The sequence below is a fragment of the Galeopterus variegatus genome, unplaced genomic scaffold, assembly GCF_000696425.1.
Source record: "Galeopterus variegatus unplaced genomic scaffold, G_variegatus-3.0.2 Scaffold704, whole genome shotgun sequence".
Lineage (NCBI taxonomy): Eukaryota > Metazoa > Chordata > Mammalia > Dermoptera > Cynocephalidae > Galeopterus > Galeopterus variegatus.
In genome coordinates this window covers 440,807-462,904 of record NW_007726815.1, presented here as the reverse complement: position 1 = coordinate 462,904, position 22,098 = coordinate 440,807, and the positions used below count along the sequence as shown (strand labels likewise).

Here is a 22,098-nt window from a genome sequence, read left to right as displayed (position 1 = left end):
CTAGGAGTTTTTTGATAGACTCTTTAGGTTTTTCTATATATAGGATTATGTCATTTGCAAACAGGGACTGTTTGACTTTGTCTTTTCCCATCTGGATGCCCTTTATTTCTTTCTTCTGCCTGGTTGCTCTGGCTAATACTTCCAATGCTATGTTATTAGGAGTGTTGAGAGAGGCCATCCTTGTCTTGTTCCTATTCTTAAGGGAAAAGCTTTCATCTTTGCCACATTCAGGATGATAATGGTGGTAGGTCTGTCAAGCATGGCTTTTACTGTTTTGAGATACTTTCCTTCTATATCTAATGTGCTGAGAGCCTCTATCAAGAAGGAATGTTGAATTTTGTCAAGTGCTTTTTCTGTGTCTATTGAAATAATCATATGGTTTTTGTCCTTGATTTTGTTCATGTCATGTATTGCATTTATTGACTTGCAATAAATGCTGTTGAACCATCCTTGCCTCCCTGGGATGAGTCCCACTTGATCATGGTGTATAATTTTTTTGATGTGTTGCTGTATTCCAATTGCCAATATTTTGTTGAGGATTTTTGTGTCTATGTTCATCAGAGGTATTGGACTATAGTTTTCTTTTTTTGTAGTATCTTTGTCTGGTTTTGGTATCGGTGATATTGGCCTGAGTATGGATTTGGGAGAGTGACCTCTTCTTCAATTTTTTGGAATAGTTTGAAGAGAATCAGTATTAATTCCTCCTTAAAGGTGTGGTAGAATTCAGCAATAAAGCCATGCAGTCCTGGGCTTTTCTTTGTGGAGACACTGCGGATTACTGCTTCAATCTCATTGCTTATTGTTTGTCTGTTCAGATTTTCTATTTCTTCTTGGTTCAGTGTTGGTAATCTGTATGTGTCCAGAAATTAACCATTTCCTCCAGATTTTCATATTTATTGGTGTATAGTTGTTTATAATATCTCTAATGATTCTATGTGTTTCTGTAGCATTGGTTGCAATGTCTCCATTTCTGATATTTGCTGTTTGGGTCCTCTCTCTCTCTCTCTCCCCCCCACCTCTCTCTACCTAGCTAATGATTTGTCTATTTTATCTATCTTCTAAAAAAACCAACTTTTTGTTTCATTGATCTTTTGTATTCTTTTTGGTGTCTCTATTTCATATAGTGCTGCTCTGATCTTTATTTTTTATGTCTACTACTTTTAAGGTTAAATTGTTCTTGTTTTTCTAATTCTTTGAGGTGTAATATTAGGTTGTTTACTTGAAGTCTTTCTATTATTTTGATGTAAGTGTTTATTGTAGTAAACTTCCCTCTGATTATTGCTTTTTCAGTATCTTACAGGCTTTTGTATGATGTAGCTTTATTTTCATTAGTTTCAAGAAACTTTTTGTTTTCCTATTTAATTTCTTCTTGGATGCATAGGTTATTCAGGAGCCTGTTGTTTAGTTTCCATATATTTGTATATTTTACAGAGTTTTGTTATTGATTTCCAGTTTTAATCTGCTGTGCTCTGAGAAGATTCTTGAAATGGTTTGATTTTTAAAATTTGATTTGTGACCTGACATATGGTCTGTCTTGGAGAATGTTACATCTGCTGCTGAGAAGAATGTATATTCCGTAATTGTGGGATGAAGTGTTCTGTAGATATCTGCCATGTCCAATTGGTCTGAAGTATAGTTTAAATCCTGTGTTTCTCTGTTGATTTGTAGCCTATAGATGATTTGTCCTGTGCTGGGAGAGGGGTGTTCAGTTCCCCACCATTATCATATTGGGGTGTATCTCTTTCTTTAGGTTTAATAGTTTTGTTTTATGTGTCTGGATGCTCCAGTGTTGGTTGCATACGCATTTATGATTGTTATGTCTTCTTGCTGGATAATCTTTATTATTATGTAATGGCCTTCTTTGTCTCTTTTCATGGTTTTTGGTTTAACATCTGTCTTATCTGATTTAAGAATAGCCACTCCTGCTCATTTTTGGTTTCCATTCACGTGGTATATCTTTTTCCATCCTTTCATTTTTAGTTTGTGTGTATCTTTACAGGTGAGGTGAGTCTCTGGAAGACAGCATAGAGTTGAGTCTAGCATTTTAATCCGATCAGTCAATCTGTGTCTTTTGAATAAAGCGTTTAATGCATTTATATTTAAGGGATGTTATTGACAGGTATTGTCTTATTCCTGGCATTTTATTGCTTTTTGTTTAGATATTTTAAGTATATTTTGTTTCTTTCTTCCCCTTTTCTTCTTCTTCTTTTTTTTTTTTTTTCCTTTTTTGTCCTTTTTTACTGACCGGTAATGGGATCGCAACCCTCGGTGTTGCGCCCGTACCGGGGACTGGCAACGGGATCGCAACCCTCGGTGTTGCGCCTGCACCACGCTCAGCCAGTGAGCGGGAACCGGTCTCCACATGGGATCCGAACCCTCAGCGGGAGCGCCGCCGCGCTCCCAAGCGGCGCACTCTCCAGTGCACCACCAGGCCGGCCCCCCTTTTCTTCTTCTTCTTCAATGGTTGTTGTGTTTTTGAGGTGGTAAGATTTAGTTTCTTTCTCTTTTTGCTACATTCTTTTTTACGGTATTAATCTCTTTGTAAATTTCCTCCTTTATTTCCTGGATATTTTTTCTCATTTCATTGTGTTGTCTAATTGAGTGTTTTCTCATCTCTTTGAGGTTTCCTTAAGATTGTTGCACAGAATTCCTTTTCAGTCATTTCAAAGGTTTTCTGCTGTATGAGGTCTGGTCCTTGAGAATTACTGTATTCCTTTGGTGGTGTCATATTTTCTTGTTTATTCATATTTCTGCTATCTGTATGTTGATTCCGGTCATCTGGTAGAGCAGTTGTTTTTCCTATTACTCTGGAGTGGGCTTTGAGGAGAAAGACTTCTTCCTCTTTTTGCAGGCTCTGCTGATGACTATTTTTGTGTCAGTGCAATCCATTGTGCAGTGGGCTGCCTGGAAGGTGATCCTGGTTGATAGTGTATTGGTGAGTCATCACTGTGGTGGCAGTAGCTGTGGCGGTGGGTGTGGTGGACCATGTGTGTGGATGCAGTATTCGAGGGGCACTCATACCTTCTTTTTGGGAAAGGGGAGGCTGCCCCAGGGGTTTCAACATGGGTCACTCTCCTGCCTGGTGTTTGGGCAAGGGGAGGGCTGCCCATGGGCCTCTGCCAGGGTCCTGGCTTGCAGGTCGCTCTCCTGCCTTCTGTTCATGTGTGGAGGAGCTGCCTGGGGGCCTCCGCCTGGGTATCAGTTATGTAAAATCTAGTAGGAAGGAATTTCTTACTACCAAATGAAATTAGGTAGTAAGGTAATTTTCTTGTTATATTTCTAATTTATTCCTGTACTTTACCTTTCTATTAATTCATAATTTTTATCAGAAGTTTATTTTCATAAAAGAAAAATTTTTTCCCTTAGGGGATTATTTCCCCTTCATTATTAGGCAGTAATGGTTCCAGGTCTCATTTGCTCATTTGTTTATTTTCCTTCTTCATCTCCCCAAAGACATGAATCTACTACATTGTTTCCCAACTTTTCCCATTTGTTGATATACTTGTGTGCGTTTAAATTTGCTTCAGTGTAGCAGAAAAACTGTGGTTTTGAATAAGTGAGATCCAAATTGAGGGTGAGCTTGGCCTCTGAAAATGTTATCCCTTACTGTCTTTCTGCCATGAAGAAGCTCAGATGAGGAGCTGAGGATTGGTTGGGCTTGTCCAAGTCTGTGGGGCCACTGACTTGGGAGTATAAGGTACACAGTGGAATGTATTTAGGAGAGAGAGAGAGATGAAAATGTTAACAGTGATGTGAGCCAGGAGCATCCCTCAAGTCAGGCAGCCTGGACAGGGGAGCCAAAGTAGGGAGTCCAGGATTGCCATTACACAGGAGATCAGTCATGACTGCAGAGAGGCAGATGCCTATTCTTTGGTTAGAAACTGGTATTTTAGTGAACTAAATGTGGGAAGGGTTGGCAGATTTAAATTCTACACTGTTTCAGTTGTTGTCTACAATTGAATATCAACAGAGTTATTCAACCTCTCCAGTTGACCACTATTTAAAATGAACTGGCATAATACCTTCTCATAATTGCTTCACTGGTGATTTAGTGAGGATGAATGAAATTTCTATTTTATACTAGCTAATTCTTTTGCTTTTGTCTGTTTTCTTTGACTGTATTTTGTCACTTTCTCCTAATGTGTTTTTCATGCCTCATTTTTGTAATCCTTTTTCTATACTCCTGTTTTTGTTAATATGTTATGTGCCCTATGCCTACTGTTTGTGGCCATCCTTATTTCAGATTTCTTCCTTCTCACAGTGCTAAAAAAAGTAGAATAAGAACTTTTTGAATAGAGAGTGAAATACTTATTTTTCCCTTCTTTGTAGAGAGGCCTGCTGATTTATGCCTTTTCCCTATCTTCCCCTGAAGGGACTTTGGGCATTTTTCTCTATATTCTATCAAGACAATGGAAAGCTCCAATATCTTGTTTTTAAAATACACCCTCATCTTAGAGAGAAACCTAATCCTTGTATATTTTCTGTTTTCTTTCCTTCCACGCAAAGTTGCTCATTCCACAAATTACCTGACAAGTAAAAGTGGTCATGTAGAAGAATTTTTATCTTGTTTAGTATATCTAAGCCTCCTTTGTTGGGTATGTTTTCCAGGGACATGTGCCTTGAATTGCCAAGGAGGTCAAATGCATTTCCATTTATTAGGAAATTCTGTTTTAGTGGAAAGGGGATGGTTGGCATGGCTTTACTGTGTATTTAACAATTAGGTTGAATCATTTGAAATGAATTCATATTGGTAAGATATGTTTGCCAATTAATATGTTTTCATAACTTTTTTGGTGTGTGTATATAAGCTTGTAACTTGAGCAACTAAAGAGAAATGATAGAATTAAAAAATATAAATTGAGATAATGAAAGCTTTTTCTTTTTCCTCTAGTACTAAAGTAAGGACTGGAAAGGAATACTTGACCAAGAAATGGAATATTGTGTATTTTTTCCCATTTATAAAACTGTTTAATCTGTTTAATGATGATCTCTGTTGGAAATGCATAGCAATCTATATAATGATCATTTTAAGTTCTGTACTGTGTTGTTAAATCCTATTGATACTTTGAATGTGGTCTTGAATACTTAAGAAGGAATTTCAGGCTATTGAGGTCAAGAGGTTTGCCAGGGAGGACTTTGCACTCTTCTTATCAAATCATTTTCATGTCAAGGTACCTCTTTCATTCACTATATGTTGCTGAAGTTCTTACTTTTCTTTCTGTTCATCAAGTCTTTATTTGAACATTCATTAAGACCTATATGTACTTCCTATAAATGAAAGAGCACTTAGTGATTTCCCCATTGTCATTTAGTCTCTGTAAATCAACCCACTCTGTAGAGCAATTACTTTCCTTTTAAATAGTATCTGGCGTTTTAAGTAAACTGGCTTTTTTTTTTTAAATAACCTTCTCTTTGTTTTTGTTTGATAGAAGCTGTGCTTGGTTTGTCCTTGAGGCAATATAATGTAGTGTGATAATTCTTAAAGTGTGGTCTGCAGATCCTTGGGGATCCCTGAGACCCCTTCTGGGGTCTGGAAAGCCAAAACTATGTACATAATCATATTAAGATGTTATTTCCCTTTTTTACCATGTTGATGTTTGCACTTACACTGCACAAGAAATGGTGGATAAAACTGATGGCTTAGCTTTAATCAAGGCAGTGGCATCAAACTATACCAGTAGTCATTGCATTCTCCATTGCCACACATCTCAGTAAACAAAAATACAACAAAAATAAAAGCCAGTTCACTTAAGAATGTCCTTGAAGTAATCAAAATTATAAATTTTATGAAGTCCCAGCCCTTGAGTGTACATCTGTTCAATTGTGTTTGATAAAATATACACAGAGGACTTCTGCATGCTGAAGTCTTGAGGAAAATCATTAGTGTGGTTGAGTTGTAAGCTGAACTAGCTGCTTTTTTCTTGGAGCCATCCTTTTTGCTTGAAAGAATGGCTGATAGATGAACTATGGTTATTCAGACTAGAGTATTTGGCAGACATTTTCTCAAAAACGTACAAAGTGAGCTTATCACTTCAAGGGCAACAATTGATAGTGTTTTTGCCAATGATAAGATTCTAGCTTTCAAGTGAAAATCAGAATTTTAGAAAACTTATATTCACTACCCCAAGGTTGACATCTTCCCATTATTTAAAGACTTTTCTTATGAGATTGGTGGTGCTGTTAATGAATGTCATTTTTTGATATTGTATAAATGACATTTGTCAACATTTGGAAGATTTTTACAACTCAGTGAATCAATATTTTATGTGACCAATGCATAATGTACAAAATTTATACATGAGTAAAAAGATCCATTCAAAGGGCAGGATAGATGAATGGAATTTAATATAAATGTATGAAACATTTATTAATATAGTTTCAGATTCCACACTGTAAGTAGCCTTTAAGAAACTACGACTTGTTGAGTTTTGGTGTAGTACAAAGACTATCCAGAATCATTTGAAAAGACTGTTAAAATACTCCTCTATTCAAACTACAAATTTGATTGAGGCTGGATTTTCTTCATATAATTCAGCCAGAACAGCATATTGCAACAAATTGAATGCAGAAACAGTTGTGAGAATCCAGCTTTTTTGTTACACCAGACAGTAAAGAGATTTGCAAGAATGTCAAACAATGCCATGCTTGTCTCACACCTTTGTTTAGAAAATGTGGTTATTATATTAAAAATGTTATGTGTGTTAACTTGTAGTGGTGTTTATTTTAAAATAAATTTTAAAATATTTAAAATTTTTTCTTAGTTTTCATTTTTAATGCAGTAAATATTAATCCATATAACCCATATTCTCAATATTTTTTAAGAATCCGAAAGTTTTCCAAGACTGAAATGTTTGAGAACCTCTGGTATAGTGCTCAAGAGCATGGAGTTGGAGACCAATTTTTAAGTTGAAAACCCAGCTTTTTTTGTTTAATAGCTCTATGATCTTAGGCAATGTTCTGAACTACTTTTTGCCACAGTTTCCTCATCTGTAAAGTTGTATAATATGAAACTCATTCTTTGCAGTACCTCAACTCCAACCATTCTTTTGCCTTATTTAAAAATTTAATTATATATATTTGTGGGGTACAGTGTGTTGTTTCAATACCTGCATATATTGTACCATGATTCACTTAAGGTAGATAGCTAGCATACCATCCCCTGAACATTTATCTTTTCTTTGTGGTGATTATGGTCAAGATCCTCTCTTCTAGCTATTTAGAAGTGTAGAATATAATATTGTTAGCTCTAGACAGCCTAGGATACTAGAACTTATTCTTCCTATCTACCTGTAACTTTATACCTGTTAATCCACTATTTCCCCTCCCCCACCAGACTCCCTTCCCTTCTTGGCCCCTGGTAAACATTATTCTACTCTACTTCTATGAGAACCACTTGACTTTTTGTTTTTCGTTTCTTGTTTTTGTTTTTGTTTTTAGATTCCCCATGAGTGAGATCATGTGGTATTTGTCTTTCTGTGCCCACTTACTTCACTTAACATACTGGTCTCCAGTTCCATCCATGCAATACCAACTTCCATTCAGCATCCATTCAAGCTCGCCAGTTAACACAGTTGGTTAGAGTGTGATCTTACAACATCAAGGTGAAGGATTTGGTTCCCTGTACCAGCCAATGGCCAAAAAAACAAAGCAACAACAAAAACAAAAAACTCAACATCCATTCAACTTCCAGCAGAACAAAACCTACTGTCCATTGGTCCTACCGCCTTTTCATTAACTTTGTCTTCCCTTATGAACTTACTTGGCTTTTTCCTGGCTTCAAGTCCATGGTCCATAATTGTAATAATTCTTTCACAAACCGTCTAAGATCTCTTGCCCCTCTTTCTCTCTATTGTATTTGTCTGGCAAAATCCGAATCTTTGTTAAAATCCAAATTTGCCTACTCCACATCTGCACCCAGGCAGCAGAATGTAGGCTGACTAGTCACACTTAAAAATCATGACCTGTAACCTCAGGGGGGCTTTTGGTGCTCTCTGGAATTCCTACTGCATCCCCCCAGTCTGTTTACTATTCTAAATGACTATTTCATATTTTCTTCTCAAATTTCCAGTGTCCTCTTCTTCTTCTTCTTCACTCTTAGTTAATTACCTTCCTTCCTGTTTCGTGGAGAAAATATAAGTGATCAGAAGAGAATGGTCACAGGCTCCTGCCACCACATGAACAACCTGCCTGCCTTTGTACTCATTTAGTTGGCCTTCCCTCCTATTCCTGTGGGTGGATGCTCTGTGCTCATTTCTAAGGCCACCTGTCTTGGAGATCTCATCGCTACCTGCCTATTCATTATCTTCTCTCCTGGTATTCCATCTCCTCTCTCACTCATCATCAGTTTCCTCCTCTCTACAGGGACATCCCATCAGGCTACAGACATTCGTACAAAACTTACCTTTGACCCCACATTGCTCTCTAGTAACCAGTTTGCATTGTCTGTACCAGCTATCTACACTTTTTTTCTATCCATTCTTTCTTAAACCCTAGATGATCAGGCTTTACTCTACCAAAATAGTACTTGTTGAGATCACTATTGACCTGTGTGTTTCTAGATCCAGTAATTAATTCTCAGGCCTGGTCTTACTCATCAACACCATTTGACATAGCTGATTACTTCTTTCTCCTTCCTTTACTAGGCTTGGGATGTATGCTATGTTTTTCTCAGTAGCATTTATTACCATCTGATATATTTAATTATTTATTGTTTATTTGGGCCCATTAAAATGTAAGCTCCTTGAGAGCAAGGACTTGGCTTGTTTTCTTCACTGCCTGGAGCACTGGGTGATACATAATAGGCACTTGGTAAGTATTTGTTGAATTTGTTGAATTAATGAGTGTGAGCTTAACATCTGCTATGTACTTATCAGATCTTCCCTCATTTCCAGCAAGTTTCCTGGTCATACAATTTCACAGCCACTTCCTTCACCTTTATCCCCAAGCCTTGTATTTCCTAATTGTACTTGTATTTTCCCTTGTTCCTACTCCATCCATTCCTATATTTTTCAGTCCAAATCATCGCTATTGTGCTTATATTTATGTGAGGCTCTAGGGCTTATAGAACATTTATTTATACTGGTATTACAGATGCAGATGGTCTGTGGCTCTGAGTTTAATTACTTTAGCATATAATGCTTAATTTAGGTACAGATTGAAAAAAAATTAAAATTACAAAAGAATAAGAAACAAATTAAGTCTTCCAGGACTAAAATTATGGTCTTCTAGGATATTTAGGTTTCTGATTTTGTTACTACCCTGCTTTGCTCTTTTTTTTTTTCTGCTTATTCATGATGGAATTCCTCCTTGATTTTCTGCAAAGAGTTTTAGAAGGTAGGAGAAATCACCAAGATCAAAAGACCCTTCTAGCTTCATCTCTAGGTTTATGGTTAATTAGGAGTAGTCTGTCCTCTTAGATTTTTATCACTCTTTTCCTTTATGTTGATGTGTGAATGTGATACTGGATTTATATGAAAGTTCATTTTTAACGGGTCTCTTATTTATGGCTTCTACAGAACCTTGCCTCCTGGAATCCTTCAAATCCTGAATGTCTCTTGCTTGTGGTGAAGGAGCTTGTGCAACAGTATCACCAGTTCCAATGTAGCCGCCTCCGTGAGAGCTCTCGCCTCATGTTTGAATACCAGACATTACTGGAAGAGCCACAGTATGGAGAGAACATGGAAATTTATGCTGGGAAAAAAAACAACTGGGTAAGGCTTTTTGAGAATGGGGAAAAAAAGTCACTTCATCTGTAATAAAATAAAATAATCAATTCAGATGTCCATTTATGGAAACCCTAGTCATTTCTTTAGATAAACATGGTTTGGGTAGCCTATATACTTTCTCATAATTTAGAATTTGAAGGGACCTTAATGTTTATCTGGTTCATTGTGTTTCTCAAAGATACTGCCTGGGAAGTTTGTAAAATTCAGAGTCTCATCCCCAGCCCCAGATATTCAGAATCAGGGGTGGAACCTGAGGATCTGCATGTGTTACAAGCCCCCTGGAGGTTCTGATACAGGTGGCTTGCAGGCCATATTTTGAGACACTAACTAGTTTCTCCTTCCTTTCAATGAGAGACTTCTTCAGTATGCTAGTCAGAAAGAAAGGTCAGTAACTCTGGAGGCACCTAGCTTATGTGGATCCCTTTATACTTAATGCAAAGACAGATCTTATCACTCCTCTGCTCAGAACCTTCATATACATCTTTTTATTTATTTATTTATTTATTTTTTCTGTCATGGTAAAAGCCAAAGTCCTTCCAGTGGTGTGAAAAGCTCACTGTGTTTCCTATTACCACCATCCTTCATCTGTCATTACTTCTCTCAGTTCATCTTCTGCCTGCCTTTTTCAAATTCAACTCCAGCCACACTGGCACCCTTACTCTTCTGCAGAAACATCAGGTATTCTCCTGCCCTAGGGTCTTTGCATTAGCTCTCCTGTTGTTTGGTGTGTTTCCCCAAATATTTTCATGGCTCCTTCAAAGTTCTACTAATGTTGTGTTTTCAATGATGTACTGTTAACCTCTGCAATTTTTTTTAAACAACTTTTTTGAGGTATAATTTATGTAATGTAAATTCACCTGTTTTTAAGTGTACAATGCAATGATTCTTAGTAAAATTTGCCAATTTGAACAACCACCATGAGATAAAACCATAATCCAGTTTTAGAGTGGTTACATCACCCCAGTAAAATCCCTCATTCCCATTTACAGTTAATCCTGTTCCCACCTCCAGCCCCATGCAACCACGAAACTACTTTCTGTCTCTATAGAGTTTCGTTTTTGAACATTTCACATAATGGACTCATACAGCATGTGGTCTTTTGTGACTTGCTTCTTTCACTTCACATAATATGTTTGAGATTCATCCATGTTTTACCATGTATCAGTACTTCATTTTTCATGTCTGAATAATACTCCATTGGCTAGACATACCAATTTTTTTTCCCATTCACCAATTGATGTACATTTGAGTTGTTTCCACTTTTTGACTTTTATGAATAATGCTGCTATAAACATTCATGTGCCAGTCTTTGTAATACCTCTTTTTAAAGTTGTAACTCACATTTGTAACCTGTCCCCAAATCTTTCCCCCGCCCTCCATTTTTTTTTCTTTTGGCATCTCCTTTTAACATACCATATAATTAATGTATCAGTTAAATGTTGCTGTGTAAAATAATCATTCTAGGACTTAGTGGCTTAAAACAACAATGTTTTTTTTTTTTTTTCCCTTTTTGTCTTTTTTTCATGACCGGCAACAGATCGCAACCCTCAGTGTCGCGCCCGTACCGGACCGGGACTGGCAACGGGATCGCAACCCTCGGTGCCGCGCCCGCACCTCGCTCAGCCAGTGAGCGGCCGGTCTGTATGTGGGATCCGAACCCTCGGCGGGAGCGCCACCGCGCTCCCAAGCGGTGCACTTTAGCAGTGCGCCACCAGGCCGGCCCCAACAATGTTTTTTTTTTTTTTTATCATAGTTTTTGTTTGTCAGGAATCTGTGTGGACTCACTGCTTCAGGTTCTCTCACAGGCTGCACTCAAAGTGTTGTCCAGGACTGCAGTCATCTCAAGGCTCGACTGGAAATGGATTCATTGTATGTTCATTCATATGGTTGTTGGCACAATTCAATACTTTGTGGGCTGTTGAACTGAGGGCCTCAGTTAGGTGCTGGTTGTTGTCTGGAGGCTACCTTCAACTCTTTGTCTCTCCACAGGGCAGCTCATAAGATGGCAGCTGGCCTCAGCAGAGCACGCAAATAGGAGAGAGCAAGAGAGAGTGTGTGAGCAAGACAGAAGTCACAGCCTTTTATAAACTAATCTCAGAAGTGACATCCCATCACTTTTGCTCTATTCTGCTTGTTAGGTACAGCCCACACACAGGGGAGGAAATACCTAGAAGTGTGAATGTTGGGGAGGGATCATTGGGAGCCACTTAGAGGGAGCCTGCCGCACTGCTTTATTATGTTTATTGTCTGTCTCCCATTGGAATGTAAAATTCATGAGGACAAAGATCTTTGTTTTGTTCACTGTAGATCGCAAACACCTGGTACAGTGCCTGTTACATCATTGCCATTACATACACGTTTGTTGAATGAATTAATTAGTAAACTCCAGTTAGGCATAGAATAAGTTTAGGTACTTTTCTCTGTGCTATTTGTATTGTAGTACAAGACACATAACATTAAATTTTCCATCTTTATCATTTTCAAGTGTACAGTTCAATAGTGCTAAGTATATTCACGTTGTTGTGCAACAGATCTCTAGAACTTTTTCATCTTGCAAAACTGAAAGTTTATATCTATTTAACACTAATTCCTTCTCCTCCACTGCACCACCCCCTTGGCAGCCTCCTTTCTACTTTATGTTTCTATGATTTCGACTTTTTTAGATACTGTATATGAGTGGAGTAATATAGTATTTGTTCATTTGTGACTGGCTTATTTCACTTAACATAATGTCTTCAAGGTTCATTCATGTTGTAGCATGTGACAGGATTCCCTTCTTTTTTAAGGCTTCATAGTATTCCATTGTATGTATTTTCCACGTTTTGTTTTTTCATTCATCCCTTGGTAGACATTTGGGTTGCTTCTACCTCTTGGCTATTGTGAGTAAGGCTGCAATGAACATAGGTGTGCAAATATCTCTTTGAGATCCTGCTTTGAATTCTTTTGGATATATACCTAAAAGTGGAATTGCTTGATCATATGGTAATTCTATTTTTAATTTTTTGAGGAGCCACCGTACTGTTTTCCATGATGGCTGCACCATTTTACATTCCCACCAACTGTGCACAGTTCAAAGTTTTAAACTATTGATTATTTTGAAACTTTAATCTGTTCACATGGCTAGTAAGGAAAACTTTGTTGAACTTAATTTATCTTCTGTCCCCAGCATTTCCTTTATTAAATAATTTACTTAACGGTCCTCTTGAAAAAGGATGTTAGGTTAATTTGGCATGACTTCTTCTTGGTGAACCCTTATTGTCTTAAGTGCTGACAGCACTAAAGTAGAAGCAGGAATCACTGTCAAACTAATTGGTGTTTAGTTTTTAGGATTTTCCTTCCCACCTTATTCCCTTTTTAAATATTATGGCTGAACTTAAATATAATCCAGTTTTATGGCACCTTTTGTGACCTAAGAATTTTTGAAATTTTACTCAGTGATTTAGCTAGTATTTGAGTTGTAGTTATCTGTGTGTAGAAGTTTAAATTCATTTAAAGCAGATAGTTTATATTTATAGTATTTCTAAAACTTTCTGTTTAATATTATTGTTAATATTACCATAATCTCTTTCCTTACTTACAAAACCTACTACTGTTATACTTACCTTAGTTTATTTTAATTTGATATTGAGTAATTTGTAAACAGTAGAGCAATGATTATGGATTCAGGGGAAGTAAAGAAAATGAGAATCCCATAACAAGGCAAGATAGACAAATTACAGGTAAGCTTACAGCAGACAGAGCCTATGGAGGGCCTAGTAGAAATGAGAGAGCTAAGACTAGAGAAGTAAAAGTACAAGGATACTTCAAAAAGTTCATGGAAAGCTTCATATTATTTTTAAATTCTATTTTTCCACAAACTTTTTGAAGTATCCTCATACAGGCACAAGAGTCAGTATCAGAGACTAGATCAAGAAACAGGATAGAAAGGTGAGTCTTGAGTGATGAATGAATTAGAGCTTGGTATGAGGATTTATGAATATGTTAAAAGACAGCCCGTTAACGGAATTCAAATCCAGACCAAGAATCTGGCAATAAACACACGACCCTGGCAGGAAGAAAGGAGCTTGATTTTGAGCCAAGGTTTTTTGAACTGAGGTCTGTATTAGTTTCCTGTTGCTGCTGTAAAAAAATTACCACAAACTTGGTAACTTAGGACAACATAGATATATTATTATATAGTTCTGGAAGTCAGAAGTCCAGGTTGGGTCTCCCTGGATTAAAGTCAAGGTATTGGCAAGGCCTTCTGTAGGCTCCAGGGCAGACTGTTTCAGGTACTGAAGAAACTGGAAGATGTGTTCTCAGAGATATCATCTTTGAGAAATTGTGGAGAAGCAGAAATACTCTAGAAGACTGTGAAAGCATTCTTGAGATTTTAAAAGAAATTACACTTAGATCTTTAAGTAGTTGATTTGCAGAAATTTAAATAAGAATGCAGTAGTCAGTTGGTACAACAGTTGGGTAACAAAGAAACAGTCATGACAAACTTTTATTTTACTCTTTTAAGGAAGGTGAATATCATAGACTTAGATTATATCATTTTCAATGAAAGCGTCTGATCATTGGCCCTTAGTACTGACTGTACGTTCCTTCCTCTGGCTACTGTGAGGAAACCTCACAGCGCCAGTTGTCTAGCTCTTAATCCTGTTCTAACGCCAATTGTAACGCTAGGTGACCATGGTAGTTGTCATGGCTCTTTTACCTGCCGGTAATCCTGCACCGACTGGGCCGATGGTTGACCTAGGGCTGAGTCTGGAGCTCTCAGACCCCTCAAGCCCATTCACAGACTGGGCCACAAACCCTTCACACACCAGGCTGGGTCACCAGACCTCTTCACTCAAGTCTCTGAGCTAGGTAATCAGCCACATGGTCCTTGGAAGCTGCAGGTCTGGAAAAACATGGCCGCACAGGTCAGGCACCAGAGGGAGTAAAACACCAGCCAAAGCGGCACCATGCGGGTGCACTCACTCCACCCACACAATGTTTACTGAAGGACCCTGAACTGGCTCCAAGGTGAGGGGAGCCTGACCAAATTGTTCCATTTTCCCAACATCCTTTCTTAGTAGTTTGAAATCTGTGGAAGAGGTACACCTAAAAGATGTCAGCCATCAGGTTATCTTGTAGAATGTCATAGGGTTTTTCCTTTGGCTGTGCTTTTCACAGTTTTATTGGGGACTTGAATGAAGTCATACAAGCCATGCATTACAATTTTTCTGATAGCACAGAGCTTGAAAAGATAGCTGTTATGAAAGATTACAAAAAAATCAATATTTTATATTATTTTTGTGCACTGGAATGCTGCACCAAACCAACAGGATTCAGTTTAATAGTGCTAATCCAGTATAAGACTAAAGTACATTTATGGAGAGTCTACTATGCTAGGTTTTGGGTCAGATACAACTTTTGCTTCTGAGGGTATTAAAATCCAGTTGAGAAGACTCAAAATGAAATAACAATACTGGATAGATTACATTTCGAATGGAATATACAAACTGTGTAAGTGTTCCATGGAAGAGCCAGTCACTGAATAATGGAGTGACTGAGGAAAGCCTTTACCAGTGAACTGGAACTGACCTAGGCCCTGAAGGAAGATGAACATTGACAGCACCATCAGTAGTGGAGGTCAGTGGGTTATATGGTTGGGGAAAACTTAGGGGCATGACATAAATGGGGAATAAGAATTGTAAGCACGGCACCTATATGACTGGCTTACTGATTTGTAAATCACATCTATTACGTCTTAGTGGCATGTTGAAGCATGAGAGGACATTTTTATGTGAAATCAATTGATGTTTATTAATTAAAACATGAAAATTAATATACTCTCTAAATAAAACATTGTAAGAATCAATATATTCTTCCTAGCCTGAATGTAAATCCATGTATTTTGTTTTTTCTGGTCTGAGTAGTCCATCCGATAAATACTTTCTGTAATGAATCTAAGACTGTGCATAATCGTTTAATACCTTTGCATTATGCAGTTCTATATCCATTAGAGAGGATGGTCTTCACTGTTGTCATTGAATTTTTCTCTCTGCCACATGTTTGTATTCTTAACCTTCCATTTCTGCTCTAAAAGTGTGAGGCTCTTAAAAACCTGAGATGCCTCTTCCTTTTCCTATCAGCTAGCAGAAGGAAAATTTTAAATCCACGTAGAAGTGAAGAAGGGCTTGAACAGCCTTCAGATGAGCCTGCTAATTGGAAATACAGTATTCTCACCATTCTCTGCAAAGATGCTTTTCTTTTTTTCCTCCAAACTTCCCCATTTGAAAGTAAACATTTAAAAAAAAGCCCTACTTTTTATTGTTTCTTTGCCTTTGTCCTTATTGTTTTACCCATCTCCTTTTATGAGTTTTGAACATTATAATCCTTGTCTATGCTGGTTTTATAATTTTTAGTAAACACTAAGTTTTATTTAAACACGTGAAAACAGGTGATACCTTGGGATGCAAGTTTATATGTTCAGAATGAAGGATACTTATGTGCCTGCATGATCAGAGTTATTTATTTTTTTTAAGGTGTATTTTTTATTTTGTAAAACTTTTTTATTTTGAGATAATAACAAATTCACAAAAAGTTGCAAAATAGTATAGAGAGATCCTGCATATATTATACATTCGTTCCTTGGTATCCAAGGGGGATTGGTTTCAGAATCCCCCGGCAGCTACCAAAATTTGCAGATGCTCAAGTCCCTTATATAAAATGGTGTAGTGTTTGCAAATAACCAGTGCACATTCTCCTTTATACTTTAAATTACCTTTAGATTAGGTATAATACCTAATACAACGCCTACACATCACTTCATTCATGTGGATTCAATGTAGTACTCAGTGCATGACATTCAAATTCAAGTTTTGCTATTTTGAACTTTGTGGAATTCCCCCCCCCCCCGAATATGTACAGAGCTGACTGTACACTGTTTATTTTATTTATTTATTTATTTATTTAAGTGGATTATTTGGTTATTTTCTTTCTTAAAAAAATTACTTATTTTTGAGTATACATATTTATGGGGTACAGAGTGACTATCAATATTTTGTACAATGTTTTACACCTTGCTTTTGACTTAATAAAACTCAGAAATTTTTTTCCATATAAGCACAAAGAGAACTCCTTCATTCTTTTTTTACAATAGTGTATTTTACATTCTATAATCAAAGCATAACTTATTAAATCTGAGCTCTGTTGGATGTTAAGTTTGTTTCCAATCTTTTCCAATTACATACGATAGTACAATAAATAGTCTTGCATATATGTCATGTTTGCATGTGCTCAGGTATGTTTTTAAGATAAATAATTAGAAGTGGAATTTCTCAATCAAAGATTACATGTGTTTATAATTTTATCACCAAAATGCACTCCATAAAGTTTATACAAGTTTATTAACCCAGCAGCAATATATGAAAGTGGTTGTTTCTCCAACGCATTGTCAACAGTGTATTAATAATGTATTTGTGGATTTCTGTCAAAGTGTACTTCTCTTAATAGCCCAGTAACTCCTGTTGACCTAACCCTTCCACAAATAGCAACTGAGAGCTCTGGATAAAATATAAAGCCATCTGCCTGAAAACACTGGAGAGAGATCAAAGCAGGCAGATACTGGATGAGGGCTGATACTTGGAAGAAGGGAAAGCAGAGTCTTAATATTGTGGGATAATATCAAAACATTTATATACAAGTAAATGGAGTTCTAGAGGAACAGGGGAGGAGAAAGAGAGCAGGAAAGGATAACAACCATATATTTCCAAATATGGTGAAAGACATAAATTTACAGATTTAAGAAGCTCAACAAACCTCGACTGGGATAAATGCAAGGAAAAAATAAACAAGGCACATCATAGTCAAAATACTGAAAAACAAACGTAAAGAGAAAATCTTAAGTGACCAAAGAAAAATGATGCTTTGTATACAGTCAAACAGTTATTGAGTCATCACTGACTTCTCATCAAAAACAACAGAGGTGTGGGCCGGCCCGGTGGCGCACTGGATAAGTGCGCCGCTTGGGAAGCGCGGCGGCGCTCCTGCCCGAGGGTTCGGATCCCACATACAGACCGGTTCCCGCTCACTGACTGAGCGAGGCGCGGGAGCAGCACCGAGGGTTGCAATCCCGTTGCCGGTCCCCGGTCCGGTACGGGGGCAACACTGAGGGTTGCGATCCGTTGCCGGACACGGAAAAAGATAAAAAGACAAAAAAAAAAACAAAAACAACAGAGGTGAGAAGACAGTGCAATGATAGGATTAAAGTGCTGATAGATTTCTGTCAGTCTGGTGAAAAATGGTATTTCAGTTAGTTTTAATTTGCATTACTTCTATTATGATTGAGGTTAAGCATCTTTTCATATGTTTAAGAGTCATTTTTATATATGTGTGTGTATTTTTATTTATTTATTTTTATTGCTAGCCTGTAAGGGGATCCAGGGATCCAGACCCTTGACCTTGGTGTTATCAACACTACACTCTCCCAAGTGAGCTAACCAGCCCTGTATTTCTTTTCTGTATATCCTTTGCCTGTTTTCTGCTTTTTTTTTCATTGAGGACTTTAGCTCTTTGTGATAGAGGTGTAAAACATTTTCCTCAGTTTGTCAATTGTCTTTTGGCTTTACTGATGGTGTTTTTTTGCCATCCACAAAATTTTTATGTTTAGGTAGTCAAGTTTATCAGTCTTTTTCTTTATGGCTTCTGAATTTGGAGTCATATTAGAAAGTCATTCCCTGCTGCATGGTTATGAAAACATTTGTCAGTGTTTTCGTCTTTATGGTTTTAGTTTTTATACTGAAATTCTTAATCCATTTGGACTTTATCCTGATATGTGATGTGAACTATGAATCTAAGTTTTAATTTTTTCTAGATGGTTACCTAGTTGTCTCAACACCAGCAGTCATATACAAAATGTATTGGGCTTATTTCTGGACTTACTTTCTGTTCCATTAGCCTGTTGTTTTATTATTAGTCTTATGGTGTAATTATTATGTTTTATAATATGCTTTACTATCTGATGTAGATAGTCTTCTCTCGTTTTTCTTCTTCAGATTTTCATGAACGGTATTAATTATTGACTTTTCCATATGGTCTTTTGGTTTGGCTTTTTAAAGGTTTCCTCAGATCTTTAAACTCAGTACAGGTCATATCTTCCTGAAGTTTACTCTCAGAGCACTCTGCTCTTTAATAGCATTTATCACAGGATGTAATTTATAGGAGTGATTGTTTTGATTAATGTCTGACTCACTACTAGACTATAAGCCCCACAAAGGGAGGGGTCCTGTCTCTTTTACTTAGTATATTTGCAGTGCTTGACACATTTTAGGCTTTTAATACATAGTAATGAATGGATGAGTCTTGAGGTTGAGCCCTGTGACTCTTTATTACTCTCAATGATCATAGGCAAGTTTCTTGACTGTTCAAGACCTCAATTGTCTCATTTCCAAAATAGGTATAAATTATATCTACTGAATAAGGTTTTGAGAATAATTAAATTATATATCTTAGGAAGCATTTTGTAAAGTATAAAATTCTAATTAGACTAATTTTGACTTTCCTTTTCACATGTAGTATATATTTACGCATGTGCCAAGGAACAATCTCCAGATTTAGGCTTATTGGTTGTCAGAGTCCATTTGAATAATCATCCTTAGCAGAGTGTCACTCAGCTAAAGTTATAGTCACTCTCGAGAGTTTCTTAGTGTTTAGCTATGTAGATGGTAAGAGCAGTCAGTTTGAGATAAAACCTTGTTTGTTGACAAGAGATATGTCTCTAAGAAAGGAAGTAAAATTTCCTCTCACACAGCAACCTGAGTTTGGAATCTGTTCTGCACAAGATGTCTACCTGTCGCTTCCAAGAGAAAAAAAAACTGTGACACAGCTGCTATTACCAGAAGAAAAGCTTAGACCTAATAAATTGGCAAAACTCAGAGTCTTGTTAGTTTAAGTTACTTGCCAACGTACTATAACTTGAAAAAAGGAAGGATGCACATATTTACTGCTAATGCTGGGGAAATTGCCATTAAGGCAGTTGGCAGAAAGGCTGACATTTTAACAGTCATAGGTCAGATAATTTTCTACATCTATCCAAGAGAAGATTTGACCAAGGACTGACAAAAAAAAATCAAATTATTCTGTTCACTTGGCTGCATCTAAATGTCTCATTTTCAGCTTACAGGAAAGATTGCTGTGGAAGCAATCTTTGATGTTACAACAGAGTGACCGTAAATTGCTTGAATAACTGTTGGAACTTCAAATAGAAAAACACAGAAAAAGTCATTGTCTGAGGTAGAACAAGGATTTTTCACTTGTGTTTTGCTCCTCACATAATGTTAGAACTTAAATTTTACATTAAGATCAGTTTCACAGGGGCAGATTAGCTTATAGATCACAAGGAAAATCAGTGGCAGAACTGGAAACTGAATTCTTGAGTCTTATTTTCCAACATCTCCAGGGCCATTAGAAACAAGTCCTAAGTTTTCTCTGTTCTTTCAATGGCAAAATAAAGAATATATGGTGAGTTTGAAAATTGCAGATCATAAAGTACTTCTGTGGTTTCCAGTAGAACAAATTCCCTTCATAGTCTTAAGTTTCTTTTATTATTACTTTAGTTGTGTAAATCAGCTTGCTGCTGATAAACACAAATTTTTATTAGTCCTGGGACTAACATTTCTTTTATTATGACTTTAGTAGTATAAATCAGCCTGTTGCCAGTAAACACAAATTTATATTAGTTCTAGGATCAACATTTTGAGAAAGGGTAAAGTAGGGATCATCTGAGAGTTTTTAAAAGAATGTTGGTCTAAAATAGCTGGTAGAATAAAAATATATTGTACAAACTAAAGTAGGGAAAATAGTTAAAATGCAGTTCATAGACTAAAATAACTAGCAGTTCATATGAGTCCAAGTGCGAAATATGTAATTATCTTTCTTATTACCTTATATGTACAAGAGTTCTCTTAATTTTTAAAATCTTACATTTCACTTTTTTTTACTGTTGTTTTCAAAAATGTGTATATGAGAGCCACTGAGCTTAATAAACTAAAAGTTTTAAAATTGCCATTTTAACCTACAGATTGACATTTTATACTAGTAGATAGAAATGGCTACTTATTGGTAGGTGGTTTGCCTCTATAAATAGAAAATGAAGAAGAAATGAATTGAGTTTATCATCATCTCTCCAACTGTTCCCCCTCTTTGAATCCCATAGTACTTTTTAAAGACCTATCTCATCATCCCTAGGAATGACTTAACAAATGTTCTACATACATGTAGTAGCCATTTTAGTGTTTACTAATTTTATGAATTATTGTTGCATATCCTATAGGGGTTTAGAAATTGCTCACTATGGAGGAGAGAGTTTCCAGGTGACCTTTGATCAGTATTAGTGCTTATTTGCTGTAGTAACACTGACCTTCTTGCTGTTCCCTGAACATGCAGGCATGCTCCTGCATCAATCCTTTTTACACTAGCTGTTCTCTTTGCCTGGGATGATTTTCTTCCAGATCCACATGGTTTACTTCCTCACCTCTTTCACATTTTTGCTCAATTGTTACCTTATCCGATTACTCTATAAAGGAACTTAATCTCCACCATTTCAGAGTTTTGAGCAAATGAGGATCATAATCTGACTAATGTGTTGAAAGGATCACTCTACTTGTTGTGACGATGAGAATAAACTGCAGGCAAACAAGGGCTGAAGCAGTTCCAGTCAATTGCAGTTGTCCAGGCTAGAGATAATGGTGCTCAGACCAGGTGGTTGTGAAGGTGCTAAGAAATGGTTAGACTCAGGATTTGATGGTGGCTGGTACAGGGACCAAACCCTGGACCTTGATATTATCAGCCCCACACTTTAACCAACTGAGATACACGGCCAGCCGTGGCCTCAGGATGTATTTTGAAGGTAGAGGATTACTGCCACTTTGAATGTGGGATGAGACAGAGAGATGCTTTTGAGGTTTTTGGCCTGAGAAACTGAAAGAATGGAATTGCCATTTACTGAAATGAAAAACATATATCAAAGGAAGAGCACAAAATCAGGAATTTTTGTTCATGGTAGTTGGATAAATGACATTTGAATTAGGAAGATATCTGGGGTGGAGATATAAAGTTTGGGAGTCATCAGCATATACATATTATTTAAAGTCATGAGCCTGGATGAGATCACCCAAATAAAGAAAATAGGGTCTTGGAGCTAAGTCTGGTTGTACTCCAGTGTTCAGAGGTTGAGGAGACCAGGGGGAGGGCCAGTGACGTAAGGAAGACCCTAGAAACTGGGACCCTGGAAACCAAGTGAAGAATGTTCCAGGAAAAGAGTGATCAGCTGCGTCAAACTGTTGGTGATAGGACACTGAGATAAAGACTGAGAAATGACCATCAAATTTGGCGATGACCTTGA

At 37.0% G+C, this 22,098-nt stretch overlaps 1 protein-coding gene across 1 annotated transcript in view; it reads left to right on the top strand.

Annotated features, from left to right (window-relative positions):
• BRE (brain and reproductive organ-expressed (TNFRSF1A modulator)) overlaps positions 1-22,098 on the top strand; it is a 334,059-nt gene that overhangs the window by 49,189 nt on the left and 262,772 nt on the right. The window contains exon 4 of the mRNA XM_008571568.1: positions 9,516-9,710. Within this exon, the coding sequence (XP_008569790.1) occupies positions 9,516-9,710 (195 nt within the window). The remainder of the gene's footprint in view (positions 1-9,515; positions 9,711-22,098) is intronic.